The 20,898-nt window shown below is 40.9% G+C and overlaps 1 protein-coding gene across 1 annotated transcript in view; it reads right to left on the reverse strand.

The window, feature by feature from the left end:
- Nucleotides 1-20,898, reverse strand: part of SMG1 (SMG1 nonsense mediated mRNA decay associated PI3K related kinase) — a 70,828-nt gene that overhangs the window by 24,669 nt on the left and 25,261 nt on the right. The window contains exons 14-36 of the mRNA XM_081839446.1: nucleotides 20,575-20,705; nucleotides 19,821-19,982; nucleotides 18,932-19,050; nucleotides 17,929-18,016; nucleotides 17,743-17,844; nucleotides 17,236-17,376; nucleotides 16,308-16,507; nucleotides 13,324-13,520; nucleotides 11,915-12,079; nucleotides 11,011-11,165; nucleotides 8,690-8,835; nucleotides 8,344-8,545; nucleotides 7,709-7,818; nucleotides 7,369-7,516; nucleotides 6,102-6,261; nucleotides 5,396-5,516; nucleotides 4,607-4,855; nucleotides 3,851-4,135; nucleotides 2,680-2,824; nucleotides 1,523-1,658; nucleotides 943-1,173; nucleotides 643-820; nucleotides 278-439 (exon numbers count right to left, since the gene is read on the reverse strand). Of these exons, the coding sequence (XP_081695572.1) occupies nucleotides 278-439; nucleotides 643-820; nucleotides 943-1,173; nucleotides 1,523-1,658; nucleotides 2,680-2,824; nucleotides 3,851-4,135; nucleotides 4,607-4,855; nucleotides 5,396-5,516; nucleotides 6,102-6,261; nucleotides 7,369-7,516; nucleotides 7,709-7,818; nucleotides 8,344-8,545; nucleotides 8,690-8,835; nucleotides 11,011-11,165; nucleotides 11,915-12,079; nucleotides 13,324-13,520; nucleotides 16,308-16,507; nucleotides 17,236-17,376; nucleotides 17,743-17,844; nucleotides 17,929-18,016; nucleotides 18,932-19,050; nucleotides 19,821-19,982; nucleotides 20,575-20,705 (3,733 nt within the window). The remainder of the gene's footprint in view (nucleotides 1-277; nucleotides 440-642; nucleotides 821-942; nucleotides 1,174-1,522; nucleotides 1,659-2,679; nucleotides 2,825-3,850; nucleotides 4,136-4,606; nucleotides 4,856-5,395; nucleotides 5,517-6,101; nucleotides 6,262-7,368; nucleotides 7,517-7,708; nucleotides 7,819-8,343; nucleotides 8,546-8,689; nucleotides 8,836-11,010; nucleotides 11,166-11,914; nucleotides 12,080-13,323; nucleotides 13,521-16,307; nucleotides 16,508-17,235; nucleotides 17,377-17,742; nucleotides 17,845-17,928; nucleotides 18,017-18,931; nucleotides 19,051-19,820; nucleotides 19,983-20,574; nucleotides 20,706-20,898) is intronic.

A 20,898-nucleotide genomic window follows, 5' to 3' on the forward strand; every position in this document is an offset into this window, starting at 1 on the left:
ACAGGAAAACTATGCTGAATTGAGGTCTGGCAACTCTAGATTTTGTAAAACCAGTTAATCTATTGAAGTTAAATCCAGGTATTGGCAACAGCGGAACTGCACATCTGTGAGATAGCTCAGCTACAGCTACTAGAAATTCTTAACTGTAAAGATGTTAAAAGACAAAAATGTTAAAGAAAGGTAAATTAAATGAGGGTTGGGGGATCTTCTGAAATGGTATGTGACATGAAGGATGGAATTGGGATGGGCAAATATAAATATGACTACCAAAACATACCTGAAGCTTGAGATTCGCTGCTAAGTGAAATAGTACCCACAATTGCAGGGTATAATATAAGGTGAGGAGAATCTTGCGCTACCCGACAAAGAAGATTACAAATGCTCTGACGAACATATACTTCAGGATGATTTAGACGTGAGAAGAGTTGAGGAATAATACCTTTATGAAGATAAAAGCACAGAAATAAGCTTACCAGAGAACACATTTGCCTCTCTCTCTTTTTTTCATTTTTAAAGGGCAACGTTATTTTACTCCATTTACAAGTAACTGGAATAAATGTTATTCTGCTACCAAACAGTGGAGACGGAGGCAACCCCTAATTTGTGGGATTCCTTCTCAAAAGAGCCTGAGATCTTCCATACCTCGCCATGGAGCTGTCGGGGTGGTTTCCAGCCCATGTTCCAGATACTGCCGGAGTTCTCCAGCATGTTTCACAAGCAGCCTCAGCAGCCTTAAGGTTGCCATTACAATCACATCATCAGTACTCTGTTCTGAAATATTTCTTAGATGTAGTCTGGGATCATCTTCATCCAGAGGAACCTACACATGAAAACAAACAACCTCACTAAACACACAGCTCTCTCACAAGCCCCAAAGACTTTAAAAACAAAACATAAACAAAACAACCTTGCTTACATCACTAGTCAAAACGTACGGCATACCTGACCAGCATTGAGTTTAAGGAAAGTAAAATAGGCACTGCATGAGAGTTTATAAAGACTGAAGATTCTGTCTACAACTTTTCTCCACACTTTGATTAGGCCCTCAGTTGAATTTTCATCAAGGTCTGAAAGCCAAGGACAGCTCGTCAACAACTGCCGCCAGATGACATCAACCATATCATCTTCTTCATTATCTTCATTCTCTGAAATCTGAAGAGTTATGTCTTCGTCCTACATTAAAGTTAAACAAAAATAAACAATTTTACCCATCACGTACACACTTACAAATAATGGTACTATTCACTCCTCTTCATGTATACATAAATCATTTGTCAAGTTTTTGCTTTGAACCGGTGTCTCACATTTAAATAACCAATCTTAAATAACCAAATAATATGCCATCTACCCTATTTATGCTGGTCTTATTAGTGGCATTTGCCAATCATATTAAACATAATCAGTTCTAATCACTTAAATTACTGGCTGGGGCTGATGCAATTTGTAGTCTACAGCATCTGGAAAGCACCATGTTAGATACCCCTGACAAATGAAACGCTTCTGAAAGTTAATTTATACTAACCTGAATCCCAGCTGGCCGGCACACTGCCTGTCCAAGGATGCCATAGATTTTCTCTCTGTCTTCTTCTGTAATGTTTTCTGGAAGTAGGCTGTGAACTTCAGATTTCTCTCTTGGCAGTAGACGAACACCTCCCTGACTGTATAACACCACATATTTTATCAACTTTGAAAGTAAGGAATAAGCATGGTGCTAACATATCTTTGCTACACTGTGCATTGACTTCTAATACTCTAGCATTTAAATTACTTGCTGCTTTAGGTTAAAACATCATCTCTGCACAAAGGCTTGCAACTATGAATTGCAATTCAGTGCTGCAGAGTCATCAGCAACAACTGTAGTTACTTCTAAGCTATGACTGCATTCAGACACAATACCAAGTCAGAAAATATGGTCTGTTTAACTGTCAAGCTCTTCTCAGTGCAAGAGAAGAAAAGGCAAGCAACTGCAAAGTTCTTTAGAGAAATGAAAGGGCAAAGTAAGTGATTTTATTTGGAATGGAAAGAGAGTATAGACCAAGGTGCAGAATCTTGGCCCGTGAGGCTGTTTTCCCCAAACCATCCCCCATCTGTCCAACACCTGACATCATAAGCAACAGCAGGAAGAGGACTCTGCTCCTAATGCACAACTGGAAGACTTTAAAGTGTGCTTCCTAATGTGCACTGGCAAGGGACAGTATGCTTCAGCTCTGTTACCCATCGTCTGGCGGGTGGAAAAGCCAAAGGCTACTGGACTGGCTGAATTGGAGTTTCCTGATGCCTACAGAAAGCAAGCTTTGACTGTGAACTAATTGCTGCACAGGGCTTGCAAAGAACTTTGCACAGCAGTTCCCACCAAACAGCCAGCTTTAAAGAGAGCCTATAGTTTATTATTCCTTATAAACCTGAGGAATTCAAATTCTAGCATCCAATGGCTCATCAGAAGAACAAAATGACCCACTGTGCTCTCGGTCACTGCCATACTGTAAGCCGCATATCTATGCCTCCTGGGTTTTCAGTAATAGGAATCATCTTACTCAGCCAGCAAGGTTCATACATTAGCAAGCCATCTTGTTTGACAGGAGAGCACAATGTTAACCAGGCAAGTTTCATAGTGGTAGGAAAATCACTTAATGTGAAACATGTTCAGAGTCCATTTTGGTTTTAAAAAGTAAGATTTACCTGGCATTATCAACTACCTTTCGTCCCCATCTATAAGCCCAGCTAGCAAGTGCTGCCCATGATTTGGCTACTTCAGGTGCTTGTGCCGAAGACAAGCGATAGAGCTGTCCCAAGATGAAGTCAGGTTCTCCAACACCAATGTTTACTGCAATGAAAGAACAAAGCATGAAGTGGATGCTTCAAAAAGGTACAATGGTATCATGATCCTCTGGGCACATGATTAAACTTCAGGCTTGCAAGATTTGCTTTGCTTTTTACTAGAATACTGAGGTCAACCAAGCAGAAACAATGAAAAGTAGTGGCCGAGTCACATATAGCCTAATGCAAAATGGTACCTCAGGAGCACAGCCAACTGCCCAAAGAGCCAATCTCCTGCATATTTATGTTCAAAACTACATCAAAGTTATGAAAAATACAGCTCTAACAGTCCAATGGGGAGGGGGGGTGTTGTTGCTTGCCAGAAACCATTGCCAATCTGCTGCAAACCATCTAACAATCTACCAGCGGATCCTATGTTTTGCTCACTCCAATTCCAGAGAAATTTCCAGTTTTTGACAGTCTACACTTGGGAGATTAGCTTTAGCTGGACCAAATAGCCCAACACTTCAAATACTTAATTTGAATTAGCATGACGAATAAAGAATGCCTAGATCTCAGCCCTGTAAAACACTTGTGCAATGATCTTTGACACATAGATCTTGATGGCTCGATTGATTAACTGCCCTCCCCCTTCGAATGGAAGAACCTGAGTTACTGCCCAGTAGAGTGGGCAGATAATAACTTGGTTGCATCCAGGTGGAGTTTCCATGAAAGCTTTTCATCCGTAAGTAATCCTAGGTATTTAAACCTATGTACTTGCTCGAGGGTATGACCATCTAATGGACCCATCTGTAAGGGCTGCATGGTTGCGGCAGAAGCCACGACTGACAGGACCACCCCCTTCGCTCCACACCCCACCCCACCCGAGTGGGACAGGTAACTCTTGCCTAAGGACTTTCAAAATTAGGCAAAGGGCTGCAAAAAAACTAGGCAGAGGCCACATTTCTGCCAAGGGCCACAGGCTGTTCACCATTGGCCTATAATTAATGTTGCCTCTTACTGAACAGCATGGAACCACCATATCAAACATGTATGCAGACAAAGCAGAAAACTAACAGAGGAACTTTTATACCTGTGGATTCACTTTCAATCCTAGGATAGTCCTCTTCCATGGTGTTAGCAGATGGCAGGTCAATCAAACTATAGATGTTTTTAGATAATGTGGAGAGGCCAGCAAGATTTTGTTGCTGCCGTGCTCTGTAGACTTGCTTCAGCTGCCCTGAAATCTCTTTCCATTCGGCTTGGATCCATTTGGCTAGTGTAAGAATAGACTTGGCTACAGCATATTCAGCTTTGGCAGATTTGCAAAAGCAGATGGCACATGAGCTCAGCATTTCCATTGCATGGGTTGACTGGCCTGAAAAAAAACAACAACATTAAAATTAATATCATTTTAGTTGCATAATCAGTTTTTATTTTGCATGCTTCAGAGAACACCACTGATTTTTTTACTGCCAACTAAGTTATATGTGGAGAATTGATTAATGACAAGAGCCAAGAACCCACACATTACTAGACCCATCACCCCAAAGCGGTATGGATTTGCATTTCTCAAAAAAGAGAAGAAGTTGGTCTTCCCCATCCTGGCCACTCTTGCTATGGGAGTCATGTCTATTAATTTCAATCTCAGTAGGACTAACACTAGATGCACAGACCCTTTCAGAAACCTACATTGCTTTTTATTCTGATCTAATACTCCCATAGTAAACATCAGCACGCACCCAGACATTTAAAAAGGCAGATTTAGTTCTTTTTATCTAAACATTTAAATTAAAGTTTGATTGAATTTCACAGTGATTTGCAATACAAACATGTAAATGAGACTTACCTGCTGTGTATAACAATTTGGTTTTTTCAATTTCAAGCTCAGGACCCCATTTCTCATCCATCTGAATTGGTGTTGAGAGTTTTTTAAAGTGCTGGACTAAATCTTGAGCCATTGTGGTTTTTCCAAGCTGAACTTCACTGCATTGAGCAAGCAACCGTGTTGCCAAAGCAACATTCCCACGTTTTCTAGCAAATCTTGCAGCAGTCAGTCCCAGTTCCATTAAATGGCTTCTGACTGGAATACTTTGCTCTGAAAGTACATATAAAGCCAGAAATGTCCTCTGAATCAAATAAACTGTTTAAACTTATATACTGAATACTGTATGGGCTTTGTATGTAATGGATATTTATTGTGAATGAAATGTCGTCAATCTTATATGTATATTTAGTATGAGTTTTGAAGCTACTTTCGTAAATTCTGCTACACAGCTATACATTAAGATGGTCCACTGGTGTGGAATGATGATGATGATGATGAGCCAAGTGTCCAGAAAAGTCTTTTTTAAAGTTCCTTATCTTTAAATAGTATTGCCATAGACTAATTTTTTTACAATTTACTTAAATGTGAAAAGATCTGAAATCTTTTGCTAATATAATCCCAAAAGTATCTAGTTCTGATGAAACCTATTATTCTGAATAAGTTGATATTTCACTGTAGTCAGAGGAACATGCACATACTGAAATTGGCAGGTAAGTCAAAACAGGTAATATCATAGGCAATGAGCAATAACACAAATTGGAGGCAAATTAACCCTACAGAACACAGATGCTTTTACTTTAATGTCTATACCTTTAAGTTTCTCCAGCAACTGATTCTGGTACATGGTATATCTTAAGGCATGCATCCATGGCCTAACGTCATGTTGCTTGCATGAACGCAATGCTTCACTGAAGAGAGGAATGAGACAATCCTGTAAAAAGCATAAAAGTTGAGTGCTTGATAGGGCTTTAAGCTGCCTAAAAAGCTCTGGTTTTCCCTTAACCTTCTAATAAAAACATTCCTACACAGGTTCTTTGAACTAAATTTTTGTGTTGCATCAAATGTTAGTCTGACTCAAGTAGATCCACTGAAATTAATATACATGAATAACTTAGGCTCATTAATTTCAGTGGGTCTCCTCTTGAATATAATTTAGATGGATACAACCTTATATGTTTCATCCAGATGCCACAGTTCATGTGTTTTATCAGTTAATGTGAAATGTACACAAGCACAGTGACCATTCACAACAGCACTAATAGGCAGTAACACAAATCACAATGCTAACACCAGGCTTTGTATAATTTACACCGGCATAGGGGCAGGAGAGTTAATATTCCCTCTGAAAGTATTTCTGCTGACAGTTTTGGTCCTGTTCCACATTAGCTGATGGAATTTCTCCCCTCAATGTGCCAATATATACAGTATAGCAGGGCAATCCACACATGAATGTGTGTGTCGATGCACATAAACCTGTGAATTTACCAAACGCTTGGGTTATGCAAAAGAAAAATACCTCTGAAGAAAGCTTATTTGACACTGTATTTTCCAAAGCAGATGAACAGTACAGCTGCAGGGTACTCAGTACTGGCAAAGACTGAGACACTGTCAGAGTAGCAAGTCTTAAAGGCCCAATGGCAATTCGTGAAGTCTGTTTCAAGTATTTCACAAGGTTCCTGAAATAAAGATTGCATGAGATAAGAATTATTAAAGCAGTTATACTTCACAAAATAAATGTATGTACAAATCATTATGCAATGCCCTGTATTTTAAATTATGAAAGTGAGAACAAGGTGTGAAGTTCTATCTTGAGCATTAACATTCCAGTCAGATATAAATAAGCCCCATTTTCTTAACACAGTAGGCAGTGCTAATTATGCTCTCCCCTCAGAGGTACATCCTGCACTGTTATCGTACATCTTCCATCAGCACTTTGTTGTGCAAGCTTTTGGAGGGGGTAGGGTGAGATATTTTACTTAATTCTAAGGTCCAGCTCCGAGGGCCTTCTGGCACTTCCCTCACTGCAAGAAGTGAAATTACAGAGAACCAGGCAGAAGGCCTTTTTGGCAGTCGCAACCACACTTGGAATGCACTCCCAGCAGATGTCAAAGAATATAATTTTTCACAGACGTCTGAAGGAAGCCCTGTTTTGGGAAGATTTTAAAGTATGATGTTTCTCTTCCCTCCCCTCTTCTATTTGCATTTTTGTTGGAAACTGCCCAGAGTGACTGGGGCAACCCAATCAAATGGGTGGGGGATAAGAAATTTTTTTATTTTATTATTATTATTATTATTATTATTATTATTATTATTATTACTACTACTACAGTGGTACCTCGGGTTACAGATGCTTCAGGTTACAGACTCCGCTAACCCAGAAATAGTGCTTCAGGTTAAGAACTTTGCTTCAGGATGAGAACAGAAACCGTGCTCCAGCGGCGCAGCAGCAGTGGGAGGCCCCATTAGCTAAAGTGGTACCTCAGGTTAAGAATGCACCTCCAGAACAAATTAAGTTCTTAATCCAAGTTACCACTGTACCATTATTATTATTATTATTATTATTATTATTATTACTACTACTACTACTACTACTACTACTCCGACCACCCATTTTGATATATTGCTGCTGCACTACCGCACTTGATTTTAGATTCTGTCATTTTATATATCTTTTAATACAACTCAACCTGGGACTGCAGTTGCCTGGGGAGGAGAGCCTATAGAAAACTCCTGTGCTCTATTCTAATTTTTGGAAGTGCTGTATTAGCATTTGAAAGACTCACTCAGTAACGGGTTGCCATTTCTGTTCCTGTTCAATATGGTTAATAGCTGTTGCCAAACATATCGAGCTTCTCAATAATTGAACCTCAATTGCTTTCTGAAGTTCTCTTGGATCAGGAGATAGCATGTTGGGAAGAAGCTTCTTCATATCTGCAAAGGTTGACAATACATATAGATTTATCAGTAGTTACTGGCAGATAATCTCTTTCGTTCTGTTTCTCCCCTCCCACCAACAAAACATGGAAGTAACATCACCCATGTACAAGCATGGAAATTAAAACAGAGTTCCAAGGCTTAAAGAACTTGAGAATCTTCATGTATCTATTAGTGTTCAACTTATACCTATTTTTTCTTTGGCTCCTCCAATAAGCAGGTTGATGTCTTCCCCTGGAAGCAATTCTAGCTGTTCTGTGCATTTTTCCAGCTCCCCAGATCCAAAACTGCTTAGAGACCTGCAATGAAGTTTTAATACATTTTCATATTTTATGTTATAGACATTCTAAATCAGAACAGGGGAAGCCAGATAAATTTAATATCCTATTTGTCAAGACAGCTTTAACCAAAGCAACAAAATATAAAGACTTAATTTGCAGAGTGAAGTATTTCAGTCACTTTACATAATTTTGATCTGAATTCTGCTTCTAGACTGGCAGAGCCATGGAAAATGAAGTCTGCCTTCAGTTTGAATGTCAGATCAAAGAACAGAGGCATAAACAGCATCTTCCTCCCAAGACTGGGCAAGCTGCATGTGGGTCAGTCAGTCAGTCTGTGTTTCTCTCTCAGGCTGCCTGCACTGGCTCCTGCTTTGAAATTGTCCAAATATCTGGTCTTCTAATTAAATAAAGCTGTGATCTGTTTTTACCTGAACTGTGAAAATCTTGCACTTCTCGCTTCCAATTTTTCCTGTTCTACACCATTTACCAGGCTGACATGTATTATTGTGACAATTTGCTATTGTAGAATTCAATGGTACTTACTTGATGTAGTTGAAGTCTGCTTTTAAACTGACTGAGGCACTGCTTGTGTTTTTTTTCAGGTCATGGACCGCATTCTGCCATTCTTGCACAGCAGACCAATCAGCAATGGAGATGTAGCATTCGCAAGCTTTGTTACCCAGGTAATTTATGACTTCAGGTGAAGAGTCACTTGGTTTAGACAGTACTGTTTTCCTCGAATCCCCTATGAAAGTAAAGATTTAGGATTGTTTCACACCTCACTCAGTCGGCAGTGGGGTACATTTGGGGGCAGAGGAAGGACAGACTCAGGCCAACAGGTGACTATCTCATATTCAAATCAATACAATCTACCTCCAGTAATACTTACCATTTACAGAGTGTTTGGGGCTGGCATTATTGCCGCTATTGGAATTGGCCAACTTCAGAACAGATTTATCAAATCCTGTGACACAGCAATCCACTCCCGTCATGGCACAAATATGTTCCTGGTACTCAACAGCAGCTTTTTCATACCTTAAAAAGATTTAGTGTCAGATTTAGTGTCAGCTGTTAGGTATCATTTCTGTTTATACAGATACTGCATCTCTCACTAAATCTGCAGATACTGCATCCCTCACTAAAATGCTTTTGCTGCTGTTTCAATAATAATAATAATAATAATAATAATAATAATAATAATAATAAATTAATTAATTCATACCCCGCCCATCTGGCTGGGTTTCCCCAGCTACTCTGGGCGGCTTCCAACTGAATATTAAAAACAGTACAGCATCAGCCATTAAAAACTTCCCTAAAGAGGGCTGCCTTCAGTTGTCTTTTAAAAGTAAAATAGTTGTTTATTGCTTTGACATCTGCTGGGAGGGCGTTCCACAGGGCAGGCGCCACTACCGAGAAGGCCCTCTGCCTGGTTCCCTGTAACCTTACTTCTCGCAATGAGGGAACCGCCAGAAGGCCCTCGGCGCTGGATCTCAGTGTCCGGGCTGAACGATGGGGGTGGAGACGCTCCTTCAGGTATACAGGACCGAGGCCGTTTAGGGCTTTAAAGGTCAGCACCAACACTTTGAATTGTGCTCGGAAACGTACTGGGAGCCAATGCAGATCTCTCAGGACCGGTGTTATGTGGTCCCGGCGGCCACTCCCAGTCACCAGTCTAGCTGCCGCATTCTGAATTAATTGCAGTTTCCGGGTCACCTTCAAAGGTAGCCCCACGTAGAGCGCGTTGCAGTAGTCCAAGCGGGAGATAACTGGAGCATGCACCACTCTGGCAAGACAGTCCGCGGGCAGGTAGGGTCTTAGCCTGCGTACCAGGTGGAGCTGGTAGACAGCTGCCCTGGACACAGAATTAACCTGTGCCTCCATGGACAGCTGTGAGTCCAAAATGACTCCCAGGCTGCGCACCTGGTTCTTCAGGGGCACAGTTAAAAGCATACAGGTGGATGGCAGAATTAAGTATTCCCTCCCTGTTCTCATTTTCCCTTTACTTCTGGGTGTCTTCTTCAGAGCAAAGGGAGACAGATTTATGGAACAAGGATAATGCTCACAGATAATTCTGTCTCTCCCTCAGTACCACTGAGATTGGGACAGAAAATTCCTATGCCCCCCTCCTGACAATGCGAACAAGCAAGGAAGTGATGGAAACAACAGCAGCACCTTCCTACTTTCCAAGCTGGGAATCTCTGGCAGAAAAGGCAGAGACAGAAGGGTATCTGAGAGGTGTGTAAGGATGATCTCATCTTTGTATGACCAGCCTCTCCCTCTCCTCTTGCTCTGATCTGTTGCCAGGCTTGGAAAAGCAGAAGCAATGCAAGAAGATATCTTGTTTATATCTCTTAAGCCTCTTGACTTTTCCTGCAGGTGCAACCCAGAGGAGGTTCTTGGCAGATGATCTTATTACACGGGCAAGTTCATGTACCCAGGTCCCAAGACATACAGGCTTTTCAGAAGTAAAGCACCAGCACTTTGAAGTGTATTCATAAACATTCTGGAGTTACTGAAGCACCAGATTCTTAATTAATATACACAGTGCTTTTTTTCTTAAAAAATGTTTAGGGGTATTCTCATTTTGACTCAAGAAAATCAGCATTTTATAGTTCAAATCGGGGGAAATTAATGCAGTGGTACCTCCGGTTACGAACTTAATTCGTTCCAGAGGTCCATTCGTAACCGGAAACCGTTCTTAACATGAGGCACACTTTGGCCAATGGCGCCTCCTGCTGCTGCCGCACAGCCGGAGCGCGACTTCTGCTCACATGCCGGGGCAAAGTTCGTAACCGGGAGCATCTACTTCCGGGTTAGCAGAGCTCATAACCCGAAGCATTCGTAAGGAGGACGGTACGTAACACGAGGTTCCACTGTACAGTAAATGGACAAAAGTAACAAAAGTACAAAGATTCACAAATGCTTAGGGAAAACATTCCCCCACGAAAAAGCACTGAATATACAATAAGACATAATGTGGTCCCACCCACCCATCCAAGCCATGTACAGAGAGAGCAAATATTTCTGTATGAAGTGAGGGATGGGACTGATCTTACTGACCAGAGCTTTCTAGCAGGTTCTGTAAATGTTCTGTACAAGCACAGAACCCAACTGCAGGACTGCGGGGGGGGGGGCAGTTAATACCATTTCACTTAAATATAAAATACAGACATATACTCTCAGGTAGGTTGTATGTATGGACTAACTTACCGTCCTTCTGCTTGCTGGGCTACAGAATTAATCCAAGCAAGACTCCTCCCAACTACAGCAGATGACCAAACAGCTATTCCTTGGATTGCTTCAGGGCAATGAAGCTCACAGAGTGCTTCCACCACCATCATGATTGTTACTTCCAGTTCATTCCCCTAATAGTGGGATGGAGAAAACAAGAGACTTCAATTTATAGGCTAGAGTGAAACAAGATTACACCAACCCACAAAGTCCTTTTAAACTTATTTACATGTCTGTATATACTCTTACAATAATTGCTGAAGGGCAATCGTAACATTTCCCATTGCAGTAGCCCATTACAAGCATCACTTAAAATGGAGTCAATCAGCTGTAATTCAGGAATGACAAATTATTTTTCTCTGGAGCCAAGACATGTACAACAACTTGGATTTATTAGAATGTGTGGGTTTCCTTTGATGGATCATTCTTTATTATTGCAAGAGATCTTTTTGCTATGAATTAAAGCCACCCTTGTTTAAAGGTAAAGGTAAAGGTACCCCTGACCATTAGGTCCAGTCATGGATGACTCTGGGGTTGTGGCGCTCATCTTGCTCTATAGGCCGAGGGAGCCGGCGTTTGTCCACCGACAGCTTCCGGGTCATTTGGCCAGCATGACTAAGCCACTTCTGAGGAACCAGAGCAGCGCACGGAAACGCTATTTACCTTCCCGCCAGAGTGGTACCTATTTATCTACTTGCACTTTGACATGCTTTCAAACTGCTAGATCTGCAGGAGCTCACCCTGTTGCGGGGATTCGAACCGCCAACCTTCTGAACGGCAAGCCCTAGGCTCTGTGGTTTAGATCACAGCGCCACCCACATCCTCACCCTTGTTTACTCAGACACAATAATATTATGGGAGAAATTATATGTAAATGCAGTACCTGAGAGATATTATTGGCCTTCATTTCTGTCAGTAAATCAAAGCCATGCCTTACAGTCACGGCTGGCTGTCCAGCTAACAATCCAACCCTCATGATGGAAAGTCTAATTCGAGTTAACCAATCTTGGCAAGTCTGGCGATTGGTATAGAAGAATGTCCTGATAACCTTCATAAGCAGAAAGAGAGAGAAAACAACAACTTGTTTTTACAGTATTTCTCCCGCACACTGAAAAATTATTTGCATCAAGTCTTATCAATTTTTCAAGTCACACAGTGAAATTAGCAGACCTTAATAATCATTCAATTCATTTCCATGGGTCTATTCTGAGCAGAAATTAGTTTGATACCACCCAGAAATATTAGAATAATTAAATGTTTATATCTTTTTGATACAGCTGCAACAGCCATCATCCTAGTAATTCAAGGATTTAAAGACAGTTGCAAAAGGTAGAGTAAGAAGCAACTGACAAGCTAGGTATTAAATGCAAGAGGATGTGTTTTGTTCCTGGGAAAAGGAGGGAAGAAACTGGGGAAGAATCGGTGAAAGGCCCACCTAGCATACAAAGATCAAGTCACAGAATCCTTGTCTGTACACTGGACAGTACTAGAAGATAACCAAGCCTGGATGCCTCCTTCCCACCAAAGTAGAGTTTCAAGTAAACACATCAACTCCAATTTGTCTAAGAGCTGTACAGCTGCTATGAAGCACTGCTGCTACATAGGATGTTCTTTAATGAGAAATGTTTGGGAAAGCTACACCTGGGGGCTTGGGATGCTCGGCTCTGAGCACAGAAAGGGGAACTATCTGTAAGACAGGTACCTGCCACCTGTGCCTTCATCTGCTCAGGTGAAGCGATGAGCAGTTCTGGTCAAAGTGACATATGCTACTTTGTATATAAAGAATGTATGTACATTTGCATGGGTGCATACAAGTCATCTCCTTGTTGCAGCATCCGTTACGCATCTTGTAAAGGCTAGGAGACCTTGTAGGCTGCTTTGCTGTAAAGTCTACATCTTGCTTAATAAAGCATTAGAACTGATCACTCTGGTTTTGACATCCTTCTCTGGTATCCCTGCACCCAACCACTCCCATGAGCCTTCTTTGGGGCCTGTGGTTCAGAACACAGTACTTGTGCATTGCAGGTTACAATTCAAACAGGAACCCAGAGAACACGTAAGCTCCAAAGAAGGCTGGCTCATTCACATAGTGCTAAACCACAGTTTACTGTTACATCCAAACAAGGTCTATGGATATGTTCCACAACAATCTGAAGCTCCAAAGAAGGCTGGCTCATTCACATAGTGCTAAACCACAGTTTACTGTTACATCCAAACAAGGTCTATGGATATGTTCCACAACAATCTGAAGACCCAATGCAAGGTACTGCAATTATGTTACTGAACACAAACCTTGGGTGGAGATGTGAGTGCATTAGCACATCCTTCATAGGCATTGTACATCAGTTTCTCCAAATTCTCCAAGTACTGCAGAAGCAGAACCAGTCTCAGCTGGTTACTACTATGACCTTCATCATTGTCTGCTGTAGTCCACTGGCTGACATCTTGTTCAGGGTTTAAGGTGTGGGCTGCAAGACTTCTAATGATGCCTGGAAACATCCATTCAGAACATTTCAAGGTACAGGATATGAGAATGACGCCTTCAAACCAAAACTATTATTTCCAAAAAGGAACTCTGATCACTTACCATGAATGGACCTTCTAGGTTGGCATATGGATACATTCATGAGATGGGTTGTGCCCTATAATTCACTTAAGGCAAGGACATGTGATTGATTGAACTGTCGGAGGTCTCCCTCTGGGTCCTCCTCCAGTTCCGTCTGTGGCCAAGCTAAAAGGAGAAAGTTCAGACTACAGAGAACAAGAAAACATAATCCCCACAATCCCTCTCCCTACAGGGGGATGGAAATCAGGTTGGGGACCCAGAAGGGCATGTATGTGAGTGAGGAAGATGAAATAGACTAGAGTGAAGAGGGGGAAATCAGTGAATACGAAACAGCCACTGGAAACACCCCCAACCTCCCAAAGTGCAGCTGTGGATGTATCACTATGCCAACCTAGAAGACCCATTCACAGTAAACAAGCAATGTTCCTTTCTCAGGTTGGCATGAGATACATTTACACAATGGGACAATCTACCAAAAAGATCATAACCAAGAGTGGGGAACAGATTTTATAAAAGGTGGTCATTCCAGCTAGGCAGGATGTTCCATAGGACACATCTGGACAAAATGAGGGCAAGACTAAATCTTGAGCCCTAATAATAATATTATAATAATTTTATTATTTATACCCCACCCATCTGGCTGGGTTTTCCCAGCCACTCTAGGCGGCTTACAGTATATCTAAAAACTTAATCAAAACATCATGTTAAAAATCTCTCAATACAGGGCTGCCTCCAGATGTCTTCTAAAAGTTGTGTAATTCTTTGTCTCCTTGACATCTGAAGAGGAGGGTGTCACTACTGAGAAGGCCCTCTGCCTGGTTCCCTGTAACTTCACTTCTCGCAGTGAGGGAACCACCAGAAGACCTTCTGAGGAGGACTTGAGTGTCCGGGGTAAGCGATGGGTGTGGAGACGCTCCTTCAGGTATACTGGGCCAAGGCCATTTAGGGCTTTAAAGGTCAGCACCAACACTCTGCATTGTTCACTTTAGGTCCTCCTGGAAAATGTGTATTTGAAGACAAGAATGCACTGAGATAGGGTGAATAGGGCACGGCCTGCAGAACGGTGTGGAGATGCCATGCTAGAAAGTGATACACCACTCAGAGGTCTCATTAGTGACCCCCTCCACCCTAGAATTGCACATGTGGATGCAAACATGGGGGTTTGCCATTAGATCATTGTTAAGACATAGGAGAGGGTACTAGTTTGGTATATAAGGGCATCTGGTAAGAGGCCTTGGTCGAGACCAACGTAAAAGAAGAATACAAGTTCTTTAACACCAGTCCACAGGGCCACAATGCTTTTTTTCTCCTTGCTCATCTATAAAAGGCTCTTCAAGCAGCCTCACAGATTCAGAGGACTGATAGCCTAAGAAATGCAAAGATGGTGTCAATTATGCCTACAGCTGATGAGGTGGCTCCACTCAATGTCCACATGGCTAGGTGGACCCAGGCAGTATTGGTCCCCAGGAGATAATATTCAGTCTGAGCAGCAAGAACGACAAGTCTAGGTGGAGGAGGTCCAGAAACCAAAGTGATAGGGCTGGGGAAGTGCAATAAGGAGGACTTGGGCCACTCAGGAACTCTAGACAGGAGAGGGATTGAAATAAAATTGAACAGACCACCCTGATGCTAAGGAGCTGTAAGGGAATCTATAGCCTCTGCTCTGCAAATCTGAAACTGGGGGCAGGAGGAGACAGAAGCCCCACATTGACCAGCTTGGTGAAGAGGTCTAGGAGGGTGAGTCCATGGTTGACTGAAGTAGCTTAAAGGTGGAGCTGCTGAGGACCCACTTTCACAGCTGGAACCAAGCTCTGCTCTGGAAGCCTGCTGTGCAGTTGAGTCCATCCTTAATTTGCTGGAATGTCAGCAAGAGAAAATACTTCTCAGCTCAGAAAAGGAGTGCTCAGTTCTGTGTTAGAAGGACCTGGTTCTGTCCATTCCAATGGACTTTCATCATGGCATTGTCTGTCAAGACTAGGAGATGTTTCAGAAGAATCGGTGAGGATCATCAGGCACTGGTGGCCTTCTGAGTTTTTTTAGGTTTGGAAGACTTATTTTCAGTTAGAGTATGGCCCAGCAGTGAAGGAATAAGCAAGGAAAAGCACAGGTAAGGATTAGGGAAAATATATATTCTTTTTCGAAGAAAACAGGAGGCACAACTAAGATAAACAGAATCTTAATGGAACAAAGAGGTTTGAAAAAATATAGAAAGGAAAAGAAAGGAACAGAGAAAGTTGAGAAAGGAAGACCTTGTCTGCTCTAAACAAAAGCAGAACCAGAGGGAGAGGGAGTCCTCCCAACAGCTCAATCACATGTTCTTGCTTTTTTCCATTCAATAACATTTATGAACTATACTGCTTACTGAAAGCCTCTAAGCCATTTCCAAAGAACACTTGGGAGAATCACAGGACACAACTCATCCCATGCCAACCTGAGAATAACTCTTCAAGAAAGCATCACAAATAACCTACATCAAACATTTTAATTAACACCATAATAGATGCAAATATGTTGTGACAGTCGATCTCAATTCAATGAACATTCAAATTAATGAAAGTCACCTACAGAATCAAAATGACAATATGCAGCTAAACACAAATCAACACTTTTTCTCCAAATACATTTTAACTTTTTAATGGAAGAAATGTTATATCATGATTTTAAAACTTAAAAAAAATCTTCCAAAAATATACAAGCTCTTTAAGATTACCTTCAATCGTCTGGAATGTATCTTGAGCTCTGCCTAGTGGTGTCCTTAACTTTGAAAGGACAGTAAATTGTGCTGCTTCCCAGATAGCCCACTGCCAAAGAACAGCTTCAGTTTTCAATAAATTGCGGGGAATATTTGATTGGTCACGTTTATCCAGTCTCTGGCAACTGTAAAATAACCTTTCAAGCCAGCTTTCTTTCCTGAAATAAAATCAGGTATTAAGACAAATGTGTAGCTCTTAATATTTGCATTTATGTATATCCACTTGGACCCAGGGGAGGAGGAGTATGCAAAACACATGGTAGAGCAGTGATAGTCATGCAAACATTAATCTATTGTTTCCATGATGAAGCTGCTTTTCCTGAATGATTATTGTCATATGAAAAAATAAATGGGTGACATCCAAGGAGCAGATGCCCACTCATGCAATTGGACTCCCCCCCCCTCTCTTCCTCCTCCTCCTCCTCCAAATCTGCTATCTGGGGGGGGGGGGGCTCCAACTGCTTTGGGAGGAAGTGCTGGGGTGGAGAGGGAAGCTGCACAAGGGGAAGCCCCATTGCATGAGCAGACAGACACTGTTAGATGTCTCTTGCTATCAAGATTTTGCTTAAAAAGTGAATGCATACATCCAACATTAAAAGCTGTATTCTGCACCATACCAAAGGACCAGTCATTTAGGTGTCTTCAACATGGATTTAGTTCTAAAGAAAATTAAAAGCAGCTAAGCAAACGAATTGTGAATGCAAATCTATTGAAGCAATAGATGTTGTGCAATAAACTGGTTGGTGAATTACTTAACGGAGAGACAAAATTACAAATCTCCGGGCAGTTGGGTTGCTGGAAGCAAAACACAAATTTTTTTTTCAACAGAAAAAAATACAAATATCTTAAAAAATACTTATCCTTTAAAATACAAACACGGACTTACCCTGTTCTGTGAGAACTCCCATACAAGATGAAACTAATGATATCAGAAAAGTCTTGTGGGTGAAATGTATTGCTTGGAGCTCTGCTCATATGACTTCTTATAGCCAGAGAGATTTCTTGTATTTCTGTGTGTTGGTTGTTACTGCAAAGATAGAAACTCATTACTTTTTTGTTTTTTTAAACTGCAAAACAGTTTACATAAAACAGCACAGACAAAAAAAAGAACAGTATGCAATATATATGCAATAGATATAACAGGAAGTGCGTATAGGCAAATAGTATGTAGAAAGCACAATAAGGTGAATCAGAAATCAAAAGTGTGTGTGAAGTTAGAAGATTTGTTGTTAGCGTGTGTGTAGTTGCTATTGATGTACAGAAACTCATTACTTTTTGTGACGCTTTCACCCTTGGTGCACTTGTACCTACAAGACTACAATATAGATCTAACCAAAACTAGATTAACACACCCAGCACCCTCATTCCAAAAATTCAATGCATATACACTTACCTTAGTACGACATCTAAAGGAATAGACTTCAACAGTTTCCCAAAAGCTTGCCTTATACGAGCCCCGCTGTGGACTAGCTGAACACGGCATACATCAACACATCTGCATCAGATAAATAAACACAATAAGGACTGCATACAAATTTGAACATTATTATTTGTCCTGGAAACAAAATTAACAACGTACCTCTGCAACAGATCATCTGGTAGAGAAGGTGACAAAGCATGGAGGCTGCTGCATGCCTGAAGACAAATATTAACATCTTCCAGAAGAGCTATGTATTAGGTAAAAAGGAGACAGTATTAATTTTTTTAATCATGTAACTTAGGCTATCACTATATTTAATTCACACGATCTCTAACATCAATTCTGTTTGTTTTTTTAAAAAAATCGAGATCAAATATTATACGTCACTCCCTGTCCTTAATTTCACACACCAATGCTAATAGAATTTCCAGTATAGGCCCATTACACCAGAAGCTATAAAAGCCACTGAAAATAAAAGTAATGATGTGCATCGTTAACATAATTTCGTTCCAGAGTGTGAGTCATGTAGTGTCACCCATGCTGACATTTTCCCATGCTGACATTTTCTTCTTTGAATTTATGTCCATGCCATGTCACAAACAGCTTCTGCAACAAAGTGAAGTTTGTTGTGCAGTTTGGAGGAGAGTGTACAGTTTTTTTTAAAAAAAGCATCATGACCCCTTAGGCTCATGACATGAGTTCCATAGTTCATTGGATTTTTTATTCCCCTTTTCTTCATGCAGAAATCTAATTGCTCTACGTACAGCACAATAATCCAACGCACTGTAGGATTACTTATCTTTTTAGAGCCATGTGAAGCATCAAGTTCTCACTACCATGCCCAGTCAATTCTACAGCTTGGGTCACTTCATGCAAGGGCATTTAACTAACCAAGACTCCTGCATGATACCCTAAAAACTTAACAAAAGCACCGAAGCATATTAAAATGTATTAGTCTTTAAGGTGGCACACAGATGTCTTTACTGGTTTTGCCGAAACAGACTAAGATGGCTACACCTCCGGAATTTGCCAGTTAGCAAATGAATTTTAGGCTGGAGTGGAAAAATGGTTGACTATGGGTTTAGCCAAAACATGAACAACAGAGTTGGAAGGACTTGACTTTATTCATTTCTTATGCTGAGCCGAATAATAAACCACTTACTGTTTGCCAGGAGTCCCTTGCAGAACTTATGAAAAGATGGGAGAGAGAACAGTGGTGCATATGTCTCTGATTTTTTCATTAGGACAGCCACTTCCAAAGCCCATGTCATTAGTAGTTTCCTAGAGATACATTACACAAGAGTTACTCTAGATAATTACAAATTAACATTTCTAATCCTATTGGGCTTGATCTAGGCTTGTCATGAAAGGAGTTCTGCTCCCACTGGAGGGGGAGGAGATTTCAACATTTTCTTCCCTCCTCCCCCCCCCCAGTACCCCCCTATGTTCAATTGCAATGCCCTCCCCCTAGCAGCATGTGAGGTGGCAGAGCTACAAAGGGAAAGAGGAACCTCTCCCTACCCACTTCCGCTGGATCTCAGTCCATTCCATAAATTGAAGGGGTCTGTATGTTTATGGAAGGACAAGTCTGGATCCAACTCTAAGATGACACACAGAACATAAGGGTTTGAGTGACCTGGTACATAAATATCAGACATATCCACTTCACTAGTAATGCAAGAAACATTTATCTAATTTTATCACTGGAGAACTGAGTAGAATGCATGTTACTTACAAAGTAAGGCTGCAGTTTTAAACACATTTGTATACTGCTGAATCATATAAACCTCTAAAAGCGGTTTACATAGAATATGAACACATACTAGGGAATAAGCTCCACTGAAAACATCTGGACTTGCTTCTGAGTAAGCAGTAAAGTAAAACTGCCCATGTGGAATGTACTAGACAAAACTGGCTGTTTTAGAGTTGCTTTGGAGTAGTTAGGCATACTGTATAACTCATTATTATGTATAAATATACTGCTGTTTAATTAGTATCAATCATTCTGTCAGAGACGCATCTTCTTTGGACAGGGAGAAAGCACTAGTTACCTGGTATCATGCGTAAGGTTATCCTTCTTAAGTAAAAGTCCCAGGAGATTTAGTATTATGGAGAAATGTTTCTTCGTAGCTGTAGTTACAGTGCTAATAACAGCCCCATCAAACAAGGAAGGAGAGGAAGAGCTGAGGCTGCTAGATATGAAATGGTCATGCCTGGAGATCAATACAAAGTTCAATGTTTACTAACTGGTGAGTACACACAGGGTTAACATCATATGTTGGCTGCAGCTTCATAATGTTAAAAAAAAACCAACCCACCCTGCTTCATTGCCTCTTGGAATCGCTTTTCATTCAGGCTTGCCAATCTAGGGTTCTCTTGCAACTAGAGAAAGTTTTTAGTCCCAGTAACCCAATCCTCTCACTTCTCTTTCTCTATTAAAGAGACGCACTAGGAACACTCCATACTGCCCATTTTACTCTGTAGCTTTCTGATATTTTTTTTTAGCATTTTAAGAAATTACCTCAGCCAAGAGCAGAGGTTTCACTATCACTCATGAAAAAAAAAGTACAATATAACAGATACCTTTTAACACAGCCACTATTATCTGACTGTGGTTTGTGAGGGGATGTCCATTAAAAAGAATGGAGATTGTACAATAGCACCTACTGTGTTGCACACAGTACACTGATAAAGTATTAACAATACCTTCCATTGTTAAACTAAAACAACCAAGTGCATTTGGTCCCTGAACTGATATATCACTGCTATTTTATCATTTACATTATGGAATGAATGCCTTCACACCTGGTGCAATGTGAATAGAGGGTGTAGAGCACTGCATACTGGACTGCAGGAAAGTGAACTGCTATGTCACCATGCACAACCATCAAATTCTTGCTCAGCAATGCAAACACCGTTGGAGATAGAGCCCACATCTGCCAAAGCAAGCAATAGCAAAGAACAAAGTATTTATGAAAATTACATTGCTATCAGTCCTATATTCATTTAGTTTTTTTGTTTTTTTAAAAAAGCATGATTATGTCTTCTCACAACTGCTACCTAATCACAAAGATAGAAGTAAACTAACATTTGAGCAATAACAAGAAGTTTTCTTGTAAAGTGTGATGC

The sequence above is a fragment of the Podarcis erhardii genome (assembly GCF_964252035.2).
Source record: "Podarcis erhardii genome assembly, chromosome: 14".
Lineage (NCBI taxonomy): Eukaryota > Metazoa > Chordata > Lepidosauria > Squamata > Lacertidae > Podarcis > Podarcis erhardii.